This window comes from Haliotis rufescens, unplaced genomic scaffold (assembly GCF_023055435.1).
Source record: "Haliotis rufescens isolate VD_foot unplaced genomic scaffold, xgHalRufe1.0.p SCAF_2, whole genome shotgun sequence".
In the NCBI taxonomy this organism is placed as follows: domain Eukaryota; kingdom Metazoa; phylum Mollusca; class Gastropoda; order Lepetellida; family Haliotidae; genus Haliotis; species Haliotis rufescens.
Genome location: NW_025963890.1, coordinates 9,510,529 through 9,531,772, shown reverse-complemented (window position 1 = coordinate 9,531,772; position 21,244 = coordinate 9,510,529). Strand labels below are relative to the sequence as shown.

General features: G+C 38.9%; 1 protein-coding gene across 1 annotated transcript in view; it reads left to right on the top strand.

Annotated features, from left to right (window-relative positions):
* Nucleotides 1-2,208: 2,208 nt before the first annotated feature.
* The window catches only part of LOC124136204 (glutamate receptor ionotropic, NMDA 3A-like), a 119,251-nt gene continuing 100,215 nt past the window's right edge, over nt 2,209-21,244 (top strand). Inside the window, exon 1 of the mRNA XM_046502066.2 lies at nt 2,209-3,061. Within this exon, the coding sequence (XP_046358022.2) occupies nt 2,681-3,061 (381 nt within the window). The 5' untranslated portion in view covers nt 2,209-2,680. The remainder of the gene's footprint in view (nt 3,062-21,244) is intronic.

The following is a 21,244-nucleotide window of genomic DNA, read 5'->3' as shown; positions in this document are numbered from 1 at the left end:
TTGACTTATGTCTGTTAGCAATACTAATACTGACTGCATGTGTGAGGCAGGTAATTTTGTTGTTGTTATTGTTATTGACTGTACATAACTGTATATGCGTTTGACAACGCCTGTATATTGAGTCAGTAAATTTACCTTACAATATAAATAGCTAGAGTACTGTGAGGTACTTGTTTGCGGCGTCATACAACAAACACTCACTTTTTAAAAGTAAAATGTGTTAGCGGCAGGTGCTGCCGGTGGGGCAGGACATGCTTGACCTTTTGGCGAACAATTGGAGTCATCACTCATTTGTAGTGATCCATTGATATAATTTTCATCTTTGTTTGGCCTTTTACGCCCAGTGGAATCTGTTTTGGTTGATATTCGAGACTGGTTATTCTCTGGCCTTGACGGTTTATATTTCAATCCGGGATCCGCCTGTTGGACACCATCATACAATTAACCATCGTCAACAATGACGTACTCTGGCAACTAACTGACAATTGCAAAATACACTCGTACTTCAGTAAAGATCCACTTAACATATGGTTTCAAGACTTCCCCATTTATCAATTTGGACTTACAAAATGTCGAGCAAGTGACACTTTATCCAAGATTCGCTCTGATCCTTCGTGTGTCAGTTAGTTCACACCAGTTAGTTTTCCTGAACTGACAAACGTCCACTGCGCTACTTCGGACTTTTCAACACATTAAAATGACTCGCCATGATATGAATTAATAAAAGTAATAAAATGTTCATGACAATTTCGTGTTAAATCAAGACCTTCACTCTTGTGGTGGCAAGCGTATATCCTGTGGTCAATACATTACTTCAAAGATACTTTTAACTTGACTTGTCTATAGATCATGAGGTGCACAAATACAAAATATCAACGTCAGAGAACAACCAGTATCGATCATCCATGGTGGCGGTGTAGTGATAACGACTTTAATGAAATATACATTTAAATGTAGCTGTGATCCGCACCATCAATATAATATCTCATATATGCGAGTAAAATGCATTGATTTAAAATACAATACTTGAGTATATTTCTCTATTTGTACCAACAATCTACTCTGTCGCTTGGCCAACCCATGCCGCTTCATTTATTATACCTTCTCTAACACCAGTGCGCGTTAGTTTTGTCAAAAAAGAATGATCAAGAATACATGGACCTTGCAACTTCTACATGCCCGTCAAAGACTGTAGAATTATCATGCTACACGTATGGTTACAAATTCAATTTTAGCTTAACAATGAAAACATGTTTAACTTATTAACAGATGAAATGATTATTATCATGTAAGAAATATTTTAAATGTCAGTTTTCGACTTTTACTGAGTCTAAGCAGAGACTTTATTTTAGCCAGGTAATGATTTGCGGTTTACAAAGTAAATAATTCAGTAACTGAAACTAGTCACGAAATCTTATAGCAATGTCTCTAAAAAAAGGGGGGAAATGGGTGAGAACTTCAAGATTCAAAGGAACGAATGAATAATTTGTTGTAACTTAACGCTCCTTTTTTTTATACGGTTACAGATAACGCAATCCAACTTATTGAGAATGTGAAAAAAAAACACATTTCAATCTGTCTATTCAAGGTCGTTGTTATACACCATTTTGAACAAAGTGAATTTTGTTTTAGCTTGACATAACAAAAAACCGCGTTAAATACTGATGGTACATATATAACTAGTTTTTTTATGCTTTTAACAGTTGTTTTATATGCCAGGCATGCATATCACGACACCTTAATCACACTGTGAATATATAGTGCAGGTTCTCGATGTCATCAAGTGATATTTAACCATGACTTCATATATAATACATATATATAATGCACGCATCAATATATTTTAAATGAAGGCATCCAAATCAGATCCACTTGCGAATCTATGCAAGGGATAAAAGTTTAAATGCTGTATCGACCACACATCCTAATGGGCATTCCACGATGGCTTGGAAGAGTGTTCCCAGTCACTAAACCAATCCTCTATCTAACAGGCCTAACAGGTGCCTTACATCAGGCCTGTATTGTACGCGATGATTGAATGAATCTGCAATTTAGTTCATACATCAATACCTGCGTTGCCATGCTTCTTCTCCCAGTATTTACAGCTTATTAGCTATTCTATTGCAATAACGACCAATTCCACAACCAGTTGCTTCCCCGCACATAAGCGAATGGTCGTTGGCTATCGACGTCCAGTTCCCACCCCTGTCTGACCGCCGAACGACTGTCGATATATACATGTATCGATCACAGAGCCAGGTGCCTCCCGCTATCCGTGTGAAGATTCTGCGCCAGCCTGGGTATGCGAGTGCGCTCAATCCTCCCATCCTTCCAACATTGCCTGGCTGGCCGCTGCCTTCATCGGCCGCGAGTCGTCAATGAGCAACAACCGGATATATTGGCAGTTGAGGAGCGAGTTGTACTACAGCCGGCACTAGTGTTACGCCGCTCGGGACTTAACGATTGTATAAAGATCCTTGCCTAAGGAGGATGGTTTTAGGAAAACATATTGACGTCTCTTGACAAGAAAGTTTGTTTGAGTTATAAACTTTTGTCAAGCGATGACTACAGGCGTTGAACTCGCTACCTCTGATGTTTCTTCATTTGGGTGCGGTTCACGAGCGACGACGTCGACGACGACGCGAGGACGGTGCCAACCGAGGTGACACGCCTGGATGAAATGTTCGCTATCTTGATGTTACTATCCGCGAATCTTCTCACGGATACTTCTGCTGAAATTTGGAACTCAGCCTCTCAAGTGGCTGTGGTGGTGGTGTGTGACGCTACCACCTCCGCCCACTGTGCCAACAGCGTCGACCTCCTGGAAAACACCGTGGGATTTCTTAAACAGGGCTGCGAGTACAATATCAACGGATCATTGTACATTAAGGATCGGTTGGTTCCACAGGATTTACCCGAATTGGGAGCGTACATCACCAACACCAAAGCTTCATTTGTGTTGGCGTTTGGTACAAGTGGAACTATCCAAGCAGTGTCTGTAGTTGCTAAGGGTCTGGGTCTACCACTACTTGGCTATATCACGGCTGGCGACAAAAGAGGGGTAAGCTGAATTCCTGTTAAATTCTCGTGTGTTACATATAAAAATATCTCTTTTCAATTCGCACACATTTGTCATTACTAATAAGCTAGTCAATGCCTCGACCATGTTACAACCACATGCAATACTATGGGAGTAGTATGTCTGATATATTTCCCACACAAATCCTTTTCATTCATCTGACATGTGTTTTCATGGTCAGGATTCGTCTCTTTTGAAATCATTGATGGCGGATATGCAGGGATTGGAGACATATTGACCACCGTACTATCATACCAAAAATAATAATTTTTAAAAAGTATTATATATCTGATACATGCCTGTAACAAGCATTTTAATGGTTACAGTAACAATTCGTTACAAACTTTTCTTTAATACCTTATCCTGATGCGCAAAAAACACTACTCCTAACAAGGCGCTTGTGTTTGTCGGACCTAACAATCATTCTAATGTGCCTGTTGTACACAGCTGTGTAACGAGGCAACGCACCATCAACGGTGGCTAATGTTTTGACAATATGGCATGCTCTCACACCATCAGAGAGCAACAGGCGGTGCCAACACTCTTGTTATCCTTGTTCAATGACACTAGATATATCAGGTATATTTGATTAATCGTGGCAAATATAATCTTATAATATACAACGTCTGGTAATGTTGATATATTTTCAAATAGGATTATGATTATAATTATTATTTTTATGTCCTGAACGTTCGTATAACTTTTGTATAAGTTTTTTATCTGATGAGGTGCATGCAGCTTAAATATTCAATATTTTTCATGATTCTCGCTAAATCGTTCACTTTTATTGTTAAGGGTTACGAAGGTTTACCAATGACCCCACGGAAACAATCCTATTTGGCAAACTGAAAAAATCGATAGTCATTCAGTACATTAACATAATCATTCAATTTGACAAAAGATCTGCAATCTTTCCCTAAAACTGAGTAGATGCAAAGCTTGTCTCGATATTAACCTGGGTCCGGTTTCACAAAGCGTTCGTAATTCTAAAAACTAACATAAACCCACAACCGACGGTCGTAGAGCTGAGAAAGCTTTGTGAAACGGGCCCCTTGAACCTACCCCAGCACATCGTTACATGATCACCTGTAACTGAAGTGCTGTCGGAAATAGAAATAAATGCCTATTTGGCCTTTAATTGTCAGCGTTAAAAGTTTTATGTACTAATCATATAAATATCTAATTAACAAAGTTATTATTACATGAGCATTTATAGGAGAAGAAGTGTATTTGAAATATTGCATAACAACATTTTGATTTTTGTGCTTACACAACAAAGAAGATATATAATTGTTACCATTGCACCGATGTATTAAAATCTTTAGTGTCCTTTCACAGAAGATGTGAAATGAGAGCGTGAGACAATGCGCATCACCTGGTAACCTGTCACAACACAATATTATCATGTTCGTGTCGTTCAGTCGTTACTTCTTTTACGTCGTGTAAATGTTATTTTTACAGATGCTTGCCTTGATAAAGCCACCGGCCAAATTATTTAGAAAATTACGGGGTTTATTTAACTGCATCAAGTGAGGGCCTAAAATCGATTTATTTCTTTTTCCAACAGTACTATGTTTTATGACGTTCATTGTGGCACATTTGGGCTCAGATTACAATTACGCGTCTTCTGGTGTTAGAACTTAGACCATTTGTATATATCTTTATAAGGCAGTATCGAAAGGGTTTTAAGAAGGTGTTTAAAGTACCCTTCAGACAACCTCGTTACAGCTCGAGACGTCGAGACGTCAGGACATCAGAACAAGGTATACATGACATTAACACAACACTACATGAGATCACTTGCATGACGTCCATACAATGTAACAAGTATATTGTACATGGGATTGTACGACATAATCACACCATTCGTCCACCAGTGAGTTAACCATGCTAGTGGCACGACGTCGATACACGTTTCTCACATGTTTGTCCATGGTATCATCGTACAACATAAATTACATGGTGCCAAAACAATGATCTGGCAGGATTGTATGCAGTGCCGTTAAAATATTAAGTGACTTCAAACGTAGCAAACATAAGTTTAATGATGATCTGACAAGATTGTACACGACGTCCATATACTGTTAAGTGAGATCAAACATAAATTACGTCATGTAAAACAATGATTTGGCAAGATTGTACACAACGTCAATATGACGTTAAGTGAGATCAAACATAAATTACGTCATGTAAAACAATGATTTGGCAAGATTGTACACAACGTCAATATGACGTTAAGTGAGATCAAACATAAATTACGTCATGTAAAACAATGATTTGGCAAGATTGTACACGACGTCAATATAATGTTAAGTGAGATCAAACATAAATTACGTCATGTAAAACAATGATTTGGCAAGATTGTACACGACGTCAATATAATGTTAAGTGAGATCAAACATAAATTACGTCATGTAAAACAATGATTTGGCAAGATTGTACACAACGTCACTATGACGTTAAGTGAGATCAAACATACATTTCGTCATGTAAAACAATGATTTGGCAAGATTGTACACAACGTCACTATGACGTTAAGTGAGATCTAACATAAATAACGTCATGTAAAACAATGATTTGGCAAGATTGTACACAACGTCAATAAGACGTTAAGTGAGATCTAAGATAAATAACGTCATGTAAAACAATGATTTGGCAAGATTGTACACGACGTCAATATAATGTTAAGTGAGATCAAACATAAATTACGTCATGTAAAACAATGATTTGGCAAGATTGTACACAACGTCAATATGACGTTAAGTGAGATCTCATAAATAACGTCATGTAAAACAATGATTTGGCAAGATTGTACACGACGTCAATATAATGTTAAGTGAGATCAGACATAAATTACGTCATGTAAAACAATGATTTGGCAAGATTGTACACAACGTCAATATAATGTTAAGTGAGATCAAACATAAATTGCATGATGTCAAAACAGTGATTTGGCAAGATTGTACACAACGTCAATTTATCATCCAAACTGGCTCCCACATGAGATATCGCTGGGGTGAGATCAAGCGATATCTACATTGTAGATGGTAGTGATGTACATGTACATTGTAGATATCGCTGCAAGGAAATTGCATCACAATGCTTTGCAGACCATTATGACGTCATTCGTTTTTCCACTTTTATCAACTCATGGTGATATATTTGATATCAAAAGACACAAAAGATTCTCTATATAATGTTATGTAAGCTAAGATCAAACATAAATAACATGTTGTCAAACATGATCTGGCAGGATTGTACACGACGTCATGATAATAATAAGTGAGGTCAAACTTATCAAACATAAATAACATGATGTCAAACAATGAACTGGCAAACATCACGACACAACGATTCATGCACGACGTCGATACAATACTCTCACGGGTTTATACGTCAAACACTATTCCTTTGACAATTACACGGTTATTTATGATGGCATTGTGATTAAATGACAAACAACGTTAAGCAAATGTGATGATACAAATGCAAATGCATACGTGCTGTACGCTAGTGTGTTGATGGCTGTTACTATAGTGATCAGATTGGGAGACTTGACAATGTATGGCCTGAGTATTTTTACGACCCTTCCATCGTCATTCACTCGCGTCACTCCAACGCGCAGATACCGGAAGTTGACGAATGGTTATAAACGCTAATGCGGTCATATATCACTGGTCCAGTGGGGTTACAGATCACCATTCTGTGACGCAAGACAGACTCTTTAGCATCAATCACCCTCGTCTTACGCCATTTGAATAAACTGTGAAATAAAACTGTCATTTCCAGATTGAGTTAAGTGGTTTAGGGTTGCGAGTACAGATGAGTGTTGATTGTATGTTGAAAGCTCATTCAGTGCAATGAAGCCTGGTGTCACTCGTCGCCGGCCGTGTTGTATGACACTCAACTGGCCACGTCAATAAGACGTCACGGCGACGTTAATCACGTATCGGTGCATCATTAAACATGATCTATGGTTTCCCTAATGGTTGTAAATCTCACACATTTGTGTTTGTGATATATGTGTACACAAAACCATTATCTAGCGTGTTCAACCTAAAGGACTGTACAACAGATGAGTGGCATTACTGTAGATGGGCGATGCTTCTTTCCCGTTCGTTCCGAACTTTAACAAACCAACAACCTATAGGAAACGATCTTATAGAGATTTACAGAAGGTAACTTAAGGAGATGTATTGTACAGTAGGATAACTAGTGCGGTGCATTATAGGGTAGGATAACTTATAGAGATGTATTGTACAGTAGGATTACTAGTGCGGTGCATTATAGGGTAGGATAACTTAAGGAGATGTATTGTACAGTAGGATTACTAGTGCGGTGCATTATAGGGTAGGATAACTTATAGAGATGTATTGTACAGTAGGATTACTAGTGCGGTGCATTATAGGGTAGGATAACTTATAGAGATGTATTGTACAGTAGGATTACTAGTGCGGTGCATTATAGGGTAGGATAACTTATAGAGATGTATTGTACAGTAGGATTACTAGTGCGGTGCATTATAGGGTAGGATAACTTATAGAGATGAATTGTACAGTAGGATTACTAGTGCGGTGCATTATAGGGTAGGATAACTTATAGAGATGTATTGTACAGTAGGATTACTAGTGCGGTGCATTATAGGGTAGGATAACTTATAGAGATGTATTGTACAGTAGGATTACTAGTGCGGTGCATTATAGGGTAGGATAACTTATAAGGTGTATTGTACAGTAGGATTACTAGTGCGGTGCATTATAGGGTAGGATAACTTATAGAGATGTATTGTACAGTAGGATTACTAGTGCGGTGCATTATAGGGTAGGATAACTTATAGAGAAGTATTGTACAGTAGGATTACTAGTGCGGTGCATTATAGGGTAGGATAACTTATAGAGAAGTATTGTACAGTAGGATTACTAGTGCGGTGCATTATAGGGTAGGATAACTAGGGCGGTGCATTATAGGGTAGGATAACTTATAGAGATGTATTGTAATGCAGGGTAACTGAAGAAGATGCATTGTAAGTAGGATAACATAATGAGATGTATTGTAAGGTTGGGTTATTGAAGGAGATGTATTGTAAGGTAAGGTAACTGAAGGAGATGCTTTTTACTGAGGCTACCTGGAGGAGGTAATCGTAGGGTGGGTTATGGAGATATATTGGTAGGTAGACAAGACAAAACACAGGCTCTCTTTAATGTGGACCTCTCCACCTTCTGGTATCTTTGTAAAAAAATTGGTCAGCATCATTTGTATGCTTATTTCCGTCCCGTCCGAGTTAACTGCTCACCTTGCTGAACCATTACGCTATTCATTACCAGACACAACGCGGGGAAGGTTGAGTGTAACCACAGTTCCTTTCAGATTTGATATAATCCTTCAAAAGACCCGTCACTTATTGAGGTCGTTCAGTACTTTAAAATCACATTTGATTCAGAGGCTGGTAAATATTTGTCCATAATCTTTAAAATATTTTATTGCCAAGATAAGGGAACCCGGCGGGAGATTCTCTGTGATCCTTCCAACAAGGGCCGCACTCATCTACTCCTGTGTGCTGCCGTTCCCAAATACACCACAGTCCCTTCTACACATCGAATGTCCACAAATGTGGAAGGTTTTCATTTATCCATTTTTCGGGCAAGTTGAATATTGACGTAGTGAGAGGGATATTTCTTTCATTGACTCCCCTCTCCGTACATATAAATGAAGGGAGCTCTCTCCACCAGTAATAATCAGCCTCAAGGAGACCTGTGCCTTATGGGCCGCAGCCTCTGTGACTAACAAAGTCTATAATTGGCTATTAGACAAAACAGAAAATTGTAAGAAGATCTAATAAGCCTGTCATAGATCGATCTCTCATCTCAAACTGGTCCCAGAAACTTTATCGAAGAATCCGGCTTAAAAGTAGTCCTTCCTGTCCCGCGGCTTGAGGGCGATTGGGTATGGAGGTTTTGGACGTACTCAGAGCTAGTTTGGATGGGAGGGATGTTTGAAAAGAATACCCCCTCTAGTGTAGGGGGGCAGTGGATCATGTAGAGAACGAGCTCTCTTTCTTATTCTCCATTACATTGCTACACAGTCTATGATGAATCTTTGGATGACGTCGGAACAGTGTGCTTGATACATGTGGGCATAGATCTCTCAGAACAAAATAGATCTGGCCTGAGGTGGGCACCAGTTTACAAAATATAGTTTCAAGAATGTGTCTAAAATTGGATTGCTGGGTTTGGATAGGCCTAGGGGAGCTGTTAGCCAGTGGAGGAGCAGGCAACGAGAAGGGCTCTCAGAAAATCCCGATAATGGGGAAAAGACTAATTTTGGATGGGATATGGCGTCTTCGCATCACCGCTGACGTCGGGGATATTAAAAGCGACATTTCTACACTGCCTTAAATCTCCCAGAAGTGACAGGCATGGCTTAGGGTTGTGTGATAATCTTCCCTGTGTGTGTCATCTCTCTGTAACGCTACGACAACGCTTTTGGCAATTTTGTCGGATTTCCATCTGCTTGACAGTATCAAACGATATCTTAATCTTATGTGATCACCACATGTGATCTTACTGCCTGCACTCAGATGTGATATGTAATTTCAATAAAAAAACGATTTTAGCAGATCAGGTATAAGTACTTGTGCCGGAAGAAACTGTGATGCCAACATCTGAGAAAATCAGAAGCAATCCGGACATATACACAAATCGCCTAGTAACATATTATTGTAGGTAAAATTAAATATGATCTCAGTTCACACCTACATTATGTCGGGGCATAACACTTGTACACGACATGCGACCCAAACAAGGATGATGAAATAACCCAAACACGTATGCTAACATGACCCAAACACGTATGATAACATGACCCAAACACGTATGATAACAGGACCAAAACACATATGATAATATGACCTAAACACGTATGCTAACATGACCCAAACACGTGTGATAACATGACCCAAACACGTAAGATAACAGGACCAAAACACATATGATAATATGACCTAAACACGTATGCTAACATGACCCAAACACGTATGATAACATGACCCAAACACGTATGATAACAGGACCAAAACACATATGATAATATGACCTAAACACGTATGCTAACATGACCCAAACACGTATGATAACATGACCCAAACACGTATGATAACATGACCCAAACACGTATAATTACATGACCCAAACACATATGATAACATGACCTAAACAAGTATGATAACATGACTTAAACATGTACGATAACATGACTTAAACACGTAGAAGAAAATGACCTAAACACGTATGAGAACATGACCTAAACACGTGTAAGAACATGACCTAAACACGTATGATAACGTGACCCAAACACGTATGAGAAAAAACACAAATACAGAACAACATTATACATATAATACACTGGTGGTTCCCTAGTGTCTCACCTTTCAGATACCTTACGTGCAAAGATCTTGTACCATGTGCAATTATTCACTTCGTGAGTTGGCCAGTGTAAACACCCTTGGTACATCCACACACTACACATCCACTCAGCAAACACAACACGTGGGCTGAAAGACTGCATTCTAAGATGACATCATTAAAATCATACTTGAATTATGATCACAATGCGTGCACCATGACCATTAACGCAGATCACATGTAGAGGATTACAGTGCACACATTACATGCTTGTATATCCATTTCAGATATATTGAGGTGAAAATATATGCTACCCAAAAGAAGTTAAGGACCTCGATTCTATCCTATTACTTTAGTTAATCTGTAACGCCATGGCAGATTAACCACAGCAACATGAAATAAGCGGGTTGACCTCTTCTTATTAGTAGAAACAAATAATGTATACATACATTAGAACAATATATTATTATTATTATTTACAAGTTATCTTAAAATAATAATACCGAGGCGCCGATGAACCCATCTTCAATTTAAGATAGCAAATGCACAAAAACTTCAACAATAACATCACCATAGCTCGGAAAAAGTGAATCAGATATCATCCCATCACATAGAGATTGAATATGATCCTTCCACACACAGAGGCACAGCTTGGTGGCCCTATGTCCTTGTACGAACACATAAATCCAACAACCACGCTTCTAACATGATGACATTTTCAGACATTATATATTAACTTCAACTCCATCTACGGCCAAGGGTGGTGTTAACGGGCCCAAGTCATTCAGCCCTCATAACTCCGATCTTTAAGTATTTGTGCTTCGGAGTCTTCGGAAGAGGTGCTAACACCGGCTTATGTTGTAGCCGGGTTTGTTAGGGTGATAGCTGCGTGATGTGGCTGGTAGGGAATTGAATCGCCAGTGACAGTCTCTACACCTGGATCGGTTTCGACGCAACTACTTTATGTCAAGTAGCGTTGGCCTTAATGACATGGTAGTGTCTTTTCTCTCTCTTTCATTAGGGGTTCCATTATGCGTTGCGCCTCCTGGCAAGGTGATTTGATCAGGTTCAGTCAATATGTTCCACATCCATGGGATGCTGTGATAATTATTATACTGTGTATTGGTTACATAACAACCACTGGCAACATGTGGTTTAAAGTGGTGTTGTAGCGTATGTAGGATGACTATAGTTATATCACACGTCATACGTCGCACGTCACACGTCATCCGTCGGACATCACACGTCACATGTCACACGTCGCACATCACACGTCACTCGGCACACGTCGCACATCACACGTCACACATCACACGTCGCACGAGGCACGTCGCACGTCACACCTCACACTTCGCACATCGCACTTCACATTGAATATTTTATCAAATGTTTATAATTTTATACACTGCATTAAAATGATTATCAGAGGAGATTAACATGAACATTTACACAATTGGGATGCGTTATTATACATACAATCTCCATGGTCTCTCTCCCCCCTCTGGGAACCACGGTGTGTCGGGAACCAATCCCGATATCCCAAAGGGGGTTTGATGAAAAGGCTGTGTCAATCGTAGTCGGGTAGTCAGACCGATCTTAATAAAATACTCGGACGAAACAAACTTCATATTAAAGTAGAGCACCATGTCTCCTCCTCTGCAGCGCAATGGTTCAGAACTGAGCAGGTAGCCAAGACGAGGTCTGGAACAAAATCAGATATGTCATCTTGGGTTTCCGTGCCAGAATATTATAAAACGTCAGTAATATTAACATCTTCTGTCCCTACGTAACCTGACCCCATCTATTCAGGGATCCGTTGCACAACAGAGCACATTGAAAGGAAGCTATTATTAATTATTCCAACCCTAACAATTATTCACCAACGCCGATAGTGTCCATCTTGTACACTTCCGCCATGTTCTCCACCAGGCCAATTCTGATTGGTCCTTTGATAGCATTATTGCCGTTTCTCAATAAAGAGGAAAACACTGATTATTTCACACTTTTTCTCATCATGGAAACTTTATGATACCAAATCAATAGTAAAGAGTATAAAAATCAGATATACTATTGATATTGTGATACAGTCACTCGCTAACCTATTGATTGAGCTCTAGGTTGATAACATGTCGAGTAAGGCTATATACATCAACCGGTTCAGTTTAAGGTGTAGAGGAAACATATTAACCAGGCGTTTACCAAACGCTAAATAATACGTCCTATATCCTGGGCCCACTTGCACAAAACGATCTTAGCGCTAAGACTATTGTGAGCCTATGCTAAAGTATGGGAGTTACGATCATCTTAGCGCTAAGATCGCTTTGTGCAAGTGGGCCCAGATCAATTGAGAATGGACGCAATATTGTATTGCTCTTTGAATCGTTTAATTTATCAAAATAATAAATTGCATTTCTATTTGATAAAAAAAAAAACACTCAAAGGTCAAGGTGTCAATGGTTGATTGCCCGGAAATACAACATTTAAATCCCCAAAGGATTCTGGGCACATGCAATTTAATGATTGGACATCAATAAGATTGTGGGCAATCTGCTGAGGCGTGACACATCCAGCCAGCGTGGGACCCTCATGCCCTGGACCCCCCCCCCCCCCCCCCAACCCCCCCCCTCCCCCCCCCCCCCCCCCCTCCCCCCCCCCCCCAATGGGCTAGCATTCCAATAGAAATCTCTGCATAAAGCAGAGTGGTTACAGGCCGGCAAAGCCACATTTCGAAAATAGATAGCCCAAATTGATGTGGCTCTCCCGGCAATGGTTATGGTTGCGTGATTGTATAATGTGGCTCTCGCGGCTATGCTGTCAAAACATGCTTTGTGATTCTAACAGGTTACCGTATATAACAAAACAAGTCTTGTTTTCTCATTTCTTATTCAACAAGGATAACATATTCATCAGAACTTTACATTGATGAATATGAATAGCATATGAATATCATAATGGATCATAACTGCAGATGAAGGAGGTCGCCCACGTGGTCAGCATATTCCATCCAGCAAAGCCATCATAGTATAAAATGTACGCCTCCTCTGACTTACTTACTTACTTACTTTGGAGATTTAACGTGCGCTTTCCGACTGATGCGTATTTCGCACACGGGCCCGGCCAGGCCATTTAATGTGTTTCCGAAAGGGGCGAAGGTGGTCTGTGCAACCCAAGAGGGGGGTTTTAGGGGTTGCTTATATAGAATTTGGGAATTTTGAGATTTGGAATAGATGCCGATGGGATTGGGGAGGAGAACTAAGGGAGCTGGGTATGGTGGATGTTTGTTTGTTTATGTGATTTTGATTTGGTGAGTTATTGTGTTTTTAGATGCGTTTTATTAGTTCCGTTTTGATTAAGAATACGCCTAAGGCCTTGAAGTTTTCTAGTTTATTTTGTGGGTTTAGTATTGCTTCTAGAGTTAGAGCCTTGTTTAGATTGAGGGTGGTTTGTAATGCGGTTCGATGTGTTAGGTAGTGTGTGCAGTGGATGAGTGCGTGTTCTGGGGTTTCTGGTTGTTTGCAGTGTGGGCAGTTACCTGTAGTGTGTTTTTTAAATTTTTTAAGGTGGTTATTTAGGTTGGTGTGTCCTGTTTGGAGTTTAGTGATTACTCTGTCGATTTTTTTGGATGGATGGAGAATTTTTGGTTTGGTTAGTGGTTTGCTGAGCACTTTTTTTATTTGGCTATTTGAGTTTAGATATAGGTTATGCCATTTTTTGGTGATTTTTTGCTTGTTTACACTTTTAATTTCTGATTTTGAGATGGGTAAGTTTAAGCTTATTTCTGGGATTTTGAGGGATAGTTTACCTGCTTTATCGGCGTTTTCATTACCGTATATTCCTACGTGGGCGGGTATCCACAAGAAGGTTATTTGTTTGCCTGCCTTAGTTAGGTCGTTGGAGCTTTTAAGTATTTGATTTATTAATTTAGGTCGGTTTTTGGTATTTTTGTTTTGGAGGGCTTGCAGTCCACTTAGGGAGTCGGTAAGTATTAGGATTTTTTTGTGGTTTTTGGATTCTTGATTATGGAGGGCTGAGGCCATGCCCATTAGTTCTGCCGTGAATATTGATTGGTTGTTTGGGAGTCGGAAGGATTGTGTGGTTTTAGTTGGTTGTGTGGTATGGACTCCGAAACCTGTGTGTTTGGAGGTCGGAGGATCCGTCCGTGTAAATGTGACACCAATTTGGCCAATTTTCGTGTATGTATGCTAGTGTGGTAGTTTTAGCTATGTTTGGGTCGGTTTGTTTATTTATTTGGCTAGCTAGTGTTGTGTCTATTTTGGGTATTTTAAGTTTAGGGGTGAAGATATTTGATTGGCCTCCTCTGACACTTTCAATGAACTTTATTTGAACTTGTGCGTTTGCCATGGTTATGATATGGAGTGAACACGACATCACTTAAATATGTTATGAATAACAGGATGAACTCAATGTCAATTAAGACGGCCTTTGATCTCTAAAGAACACCACGCTTCGTAATTTAAATGTGAGATACTCATTTAAAGGTATCTCTAAAGAACACCACGCTTCGTAATTTAAATGTGAGATACTCATTTAAAGGTATCTCTAAAGAACACCACGCTTCGTAATTTAAATGTGAGATACTCATTTAAAGGTATCTCTAAAGAACACCACGCTTCGTAATTTAAATGTGAGATACTCATTTAAAGGTATCTCTAAAGAACACCACGCTTAGTAATTTAAATGTGGGACACTCATTTAAAGGTATCGGTAATCGGATTAATTAATTACCCGCTAGAATAGGTGAAATGCACTCAGCTGAAAATGTGGCCCTACCGGCAATAGCCATTTCTGAAATGTGGCGCTCCCGGCTAGACACCAGCAGAGTCGATAGTAGGATTCCGACTATATCACGAGCATGTGTTTATGAATCACTATCAAATAGTAATGATACCAGGTGTTCACGAAAAGGTGAGCGTATCCTGTCCCACCGGTGGCACCCGTCACAAACAAATGTTCCAAACATGATCTCCCTCTCGGGGCTACATTGATCTTTCAATCACTCATTGGTTATTGATTTAAATAGGTTGACACAGCAATTAAATACCCTTTGTAAACACAATTATTTTCAGTGGTTCGTCTTTTCGGGCCCCTGTTAATGTTTGTAAGGAAACCCCTGCCCAATAACGAGTTTGGTCAGATTTTCTTGTTAACGCAAGGAAGCATCAGTGCTGGCTAGGGTGTATATAGTGTGGAAGAAAATGGATACGTACTTGTGCCTTGGATTAAACACAGGACTTTGTTGACCAGTGTCGATGGCCACCTGACATTATGCATTCTATAAAGCACTGAAGGTTCACCCGGAACCCCAATATAACAGTACCACGCGTTACACTGCCTATGTACATACATTTAATACCACCGCGTATATTTTGATACAGACACTATTTACGTAAAAGAGACAAACGTTTATCAAATAATCATAATTACCTCAAGTACATTAACATTCTTGTTCCAAAAGAAACGAATTATAATTAGCTCTGTCTTGCTAATATATTTTAAAACTTGAAATCTGCTTTGTATTGATTAAGTAAAGCTGGGGAACATCGCGAGACTGTTGCTTTGACTCCCAGACAGTAAGTAGATCCTGGTGGTTATAGGGGAACTATTGAGATAGGAATTTGTATCTCTAACAGACACACGTCGAGACCATCATTGCAATGAGCAAGTTCATTGAGCTGATGTAAGTTTATATCTGATGCTGATTGGCTTCGAAATACGGCGAGAGTGATAAATATCAATTTCATTCAGTCTTGGAATCAATGTCTTTATGTTTAATTTCAATGTAAGCACTGAAGTAGTTTTAAATCAGATTACACTCAAACGTTGCTCAATATTACATGTATTCCATTTCTTCAGAGTTAATCGCGTTAAGCTACAAGATTGTCAGAGATTGATCAGGGCTCTTCCTTCACTATCTATTTACAGTCGCTGCAATTGTCCTAAAGTCATTATGGGTTGTGATGTCCCCAAGGGGCACCTGCTGTTGTCTACTTAAATAACCTCTTGCCCCGTGATGAAGTCCTGTCTTCTGGGGTCAGTCAGAAGTCCAGACAGGGTGGGTTGATGTGTCTCAGACTGTATACATTAAACTTTCTCAATTCAGTTACGAGTAACTTCTTGTATCCATGTAAGGCAGTCCTTGGGATTGTGACTTCAATGTGCTTATACAGCCATTACTTAGGATTATAATACATAATATCCATATTGTAAGTTGCTTTCTCTCTTCAAAATATGTGCGCATAAGAAATATTCTGACATTTTCATTCACTCTGTGAATGGAAATTGTCAAAGCAGTGTTTTTTATGCTGAGACAGAATTCAAGAATCATGCATTCGCATGCTGTTTGGAAAGAGATTACTACTTACTGAGTGTGTTCACAGTAGGGCGGGATGTCTTTACAATGAGCTTGTCCATAGAAGGTCGGGATTCCTACCTGATGAGTTTGCCCACAGAAGATCGGAATATCTACACTGTGATTGTCCAAACAAGTGAGGATTCCTACCTACTGTGAGGATGTTGGTTCCAGCAGCATACCATTTAAAATGACAAAGAAGAGGAGAGGGACTTCTCTTCAAAGATGCATAATAGCCCACAAATGAGATAGAAACTTTTCAGGATGCAGGTTCATCTGAAGAAAACGGCTCTATTCAAACTATACCTTTGCCAGTATGTTTTCCGCATGATCAAATCAGAAGTATTTATATAATATTTTTGCAGGCGTTCAAACCAGTAATCGTCTAATGGGGTATGACTGGGTGTACATTCCCCAGTTCAGTCAGCGGGTGCAATATCGACAAATCCCCTAACTATGGGCAAGTGAAATCACTGTCAAGATAGCCCCGTGATTCCTCAGATCGTTTTCATGCCTTTGGGATTGAAGAAACAATATTTTTGAATAACTGCTGAATTTCACTAATGGAATTGAAAATACCTCCAACTTGACCATTGAATATTTAAATTGATAGTCGGCATGATTTCATCTATGAAACATCACATTTTAATTTTAAGTATAAAACATCTTCACAGAAACTTTTTTAAGGATGATGTGTATGATGTTTGTGTCTTTACCAAATCACAATTAATTTTGATACTGAACACAATGTTTACGCATATTGTATATTTATTTTTCGATAAGTTAATTTATTTCTGAATCATATTTGAGGTAACATTTATCATCAGTAGCCGTAAGTAAATGCATCGATACTGTACTTACTGTACTGCTATAATATGTTGATCGAATTAAATGCTTTACGATCAAACATTTGCGTGGGTTTCTTGTATAACACCATTTATTCAACGAATGGTAAGAATGTTGGGTGAGATGAGCAAGACGTACATCACTCACCTACACACCATCATTGCGTGTAACTGGCACTGATTAGGAAGAATGTTTCAATCTCTTTTTCAGAATAATAATGATGATGATGATAAATAAATAAATAAATAAATACATAAATACATAAATAAATACATAAATAAATACATAAAAAAAATAATATAAAAAAAATAACAATCATACCTGAATGAGGACATTTCTTATTTATGTCATTTCCAATAGGATTTTGTTTTGCATAGAAAGTCAAAGAATTTTTGTTTAATTACACAGCTTCACATTTTAAAGTTGCGAAGTAACTATGAAGCCAGTACCATCTGTCTGTGACGCCAGTATTTACTCTCCATCGATTCACAGCGGAAAAGCATAACGTTCATTCAAATGTATGCCTTTGCAAGTGAAATCTCAATAGAGATAATTAGTCATTGAAATGAGAGTTGGTATTTTTATAGTTTCAAGTGAGTCGGTATGGTTTTACGCTGCTGTTACCAATATTGCATCAATATCACGACGGGGGACATAGCGGCGTGACGAGAGAACGCTTTAACCTCCAGGCTACCCCTCCACATTATTCATCCACCATGAAAATGAAAATACTTCCCTAGTTATTAGACTTTGACAAAACATTCTTCTGTGGAAAATATCATAAAAATAACAAGAACACTTTGTAATGTGTATTTACACTGCGAGAGTCGCCCTTGCGTGATGCACGAGGAATGTTCCCTGCTGCTGATGCATCATGGTCGGTTGCGAGTTGATGTTTACAATGCATGGTGCATGGCTCGTCACAATTACGTGAGGTTCTAAACGTGTATTTTATCAATTGCTTGCAGATTTTGAGAACACGCTGATGGGACTTTAGGAAACACGGGACTCTGAATACGTATCTACATGTACCTGTTTCTCTTGTTTGTTAGTGTTTCTCATCAAAGGGTTATCTAATTACTTTAACATGAACATAGTTATAGGCAACATAATGCAACACAACATATTAGATATTATTTTCTAAACCTTAATGATTATACAAGTATGAGTCGCCGTAGCCGAGGGTCGAATATTACACAACCACAAATCATAGGATGCGGGTTAGAATCCAACCGACCGCTCATAGTTTCAAAGAAAATTGAAATTATTCACTGAAGTTAATTTCAAGATTACTTTTATTAAAATGAGGTTTCAAAACAATTAATAAAACTGTATCCATGACTAATTTATAACAAACTTAACTGTCAATTCGTGAAACATACAGGATCGTTTATACAAGTTTTAATTTGAAATAAAAGTTCAAATGCTAAGCATCAGACAGGCTTCAGTTTAATCATCCGTCGAATATAACGTCTAGGTAACCATGACGATGTCTAGACTCCAAACAGAGGAACTGAGTAATTGAATTATGTTTTACACAATCCGGTTGCCATTCAAACACAAACCCTCAAAATTAAATAAATACGACCATTTTATCTATGTTTATAGGAAATGTTCCAAATTATTTCTTGTTAAAGTTCATTGAGACAAAAGACAAAACAATGCAAACAGAATTGATGTCAAAATCTTTTGAGTCGAAACAAAGATAATGTATCTTGAAAGAAACACGTCCATTTATGAGCTCACATATTTCAACACTGTAATTATATATCGTCAACGCCAGATAATAACCAGTCTCGATTATCAACCGAAACAGATTCAATTGGGCGTAAATGGCTAAACAGTGGTAACAATTATATGAAGGGGCCACTGAAGAACTGAAGAACCTTATTAATATTAATATTCGTTATTAAAAGTCGTTATTCTTCGTAACGGCCCCGCACGTGCAACGTGCCGTGGTTGGACGATTCGATTCGGACAAAAAGGGAACGAGACTTGGTTCACAGTTTTGCATTGTGGCCTAAAGGACATCGCGTTCGCGGCCCACGTGGTGTTATTCGTTTGGCGCCCCCTCTGCGGGCGATATATATGACCCTTCAGTTTGCGCTTTGACCAACACATGATATGAAAAGTATCAAACAGACATCAACTATATTTAAAAGTAAAATTATATGAAACATTTTTGAGTGGTGAATTTCTTTACATAGCGATGTTACAGTTGACCTCAGATGTCTCACCTGGAAATTGAAACGTTCGTTGCTAATCGTAAAAAAATGTTATGTGACACCAACAGCTATTTAACTTATGAATAATATGACATACGAAATATGAGATTGACACGATCTAGTCTTTATTAACTATTAAAATGAGACACAAGATAGTCGAGATATCCTTACTTTACAGATTGTGCGACGTACATGTACTAGCGTTTTCTCTCATGAAGTTCGGTTACTAGGGCGCTCTCGAGATTTACATGTACCACATACAATCAGAGTTGAATATACAGTTAAACTAAAAGTCATTGGAACAATCGAAAGGCTTATATCTCAACCATAAAGCCAAACCGTCTACATCGATATGTCGAGTTATCCGAAGTTCGAGTCAGTTTAAGCGGTTCGACGTTGTAAGACCATGGTTCGGATATGGCTTTAGCCGTCATCACAATGATACAGGGTCTCATGATCAAGCGATATATCGAATTTTACAATTTGAAATAAGGACGCTCCACTATATATGAAACGTAAGACTATCAACTCGCCTGGTTTCAATCGCGATGCTTCTAAGATTTAAACAACCGTCTAGGGCGAGATGTGTGTCACCTAAGATCTAGCTTATGCATGGACTCATGGTTCTGTTGATCTAATCATTGCAGTTGAATAGTCCAGGCTAACCTCATCGTACCCTCACATATGAAGGGATGGGTTGGATGCTTCTGTGGTGTTTAGGTCACAGATACAGATTGTGAAGACGTTTTTGGTGGGGACGGATGTTGGCACAGATTCATTTGTCATCATCATGTATTATGTTATGTTTGTAGTTATGATCTTAATCGATAAGTTAGAACATGCGATGTTATATAGCTTACGTATATCAGTAACGTGCGGGGAAATCGGATTAAATACCATCTCTCTAGGCACTTCTTGTGAAATTGTCACCATTCAATTTCCCAGTTTGCCAGTGGTCCAGTGTAATATATTCATCTCCACTCACACACTCACTCAACCGAAAGTGAGTGAGTGAGTATGGTTTTACGCCGCTTTTAGCAATATTCCAGCAATATCACGGCGGGGGACACCAGAAATGGGCTTCACACATTGTACCCATGTCGGGAATCGAACCCGGGTCTTCGGCGTGACGAGCGAACCCTTTAACCACTAGGCTACCCGACCGCCCCCTCAACCGAAAGGATTGTGGTATTTTCGTATGTGGAAATTGCTGTTGTGAACATTGAGGGGTGTAGATTACAAGCACAGCATTTTGAAAAGGGCAATACAAATATATTATGAATGAATGAATGAATGAATGAATGAATGAATGAATGAATGAATT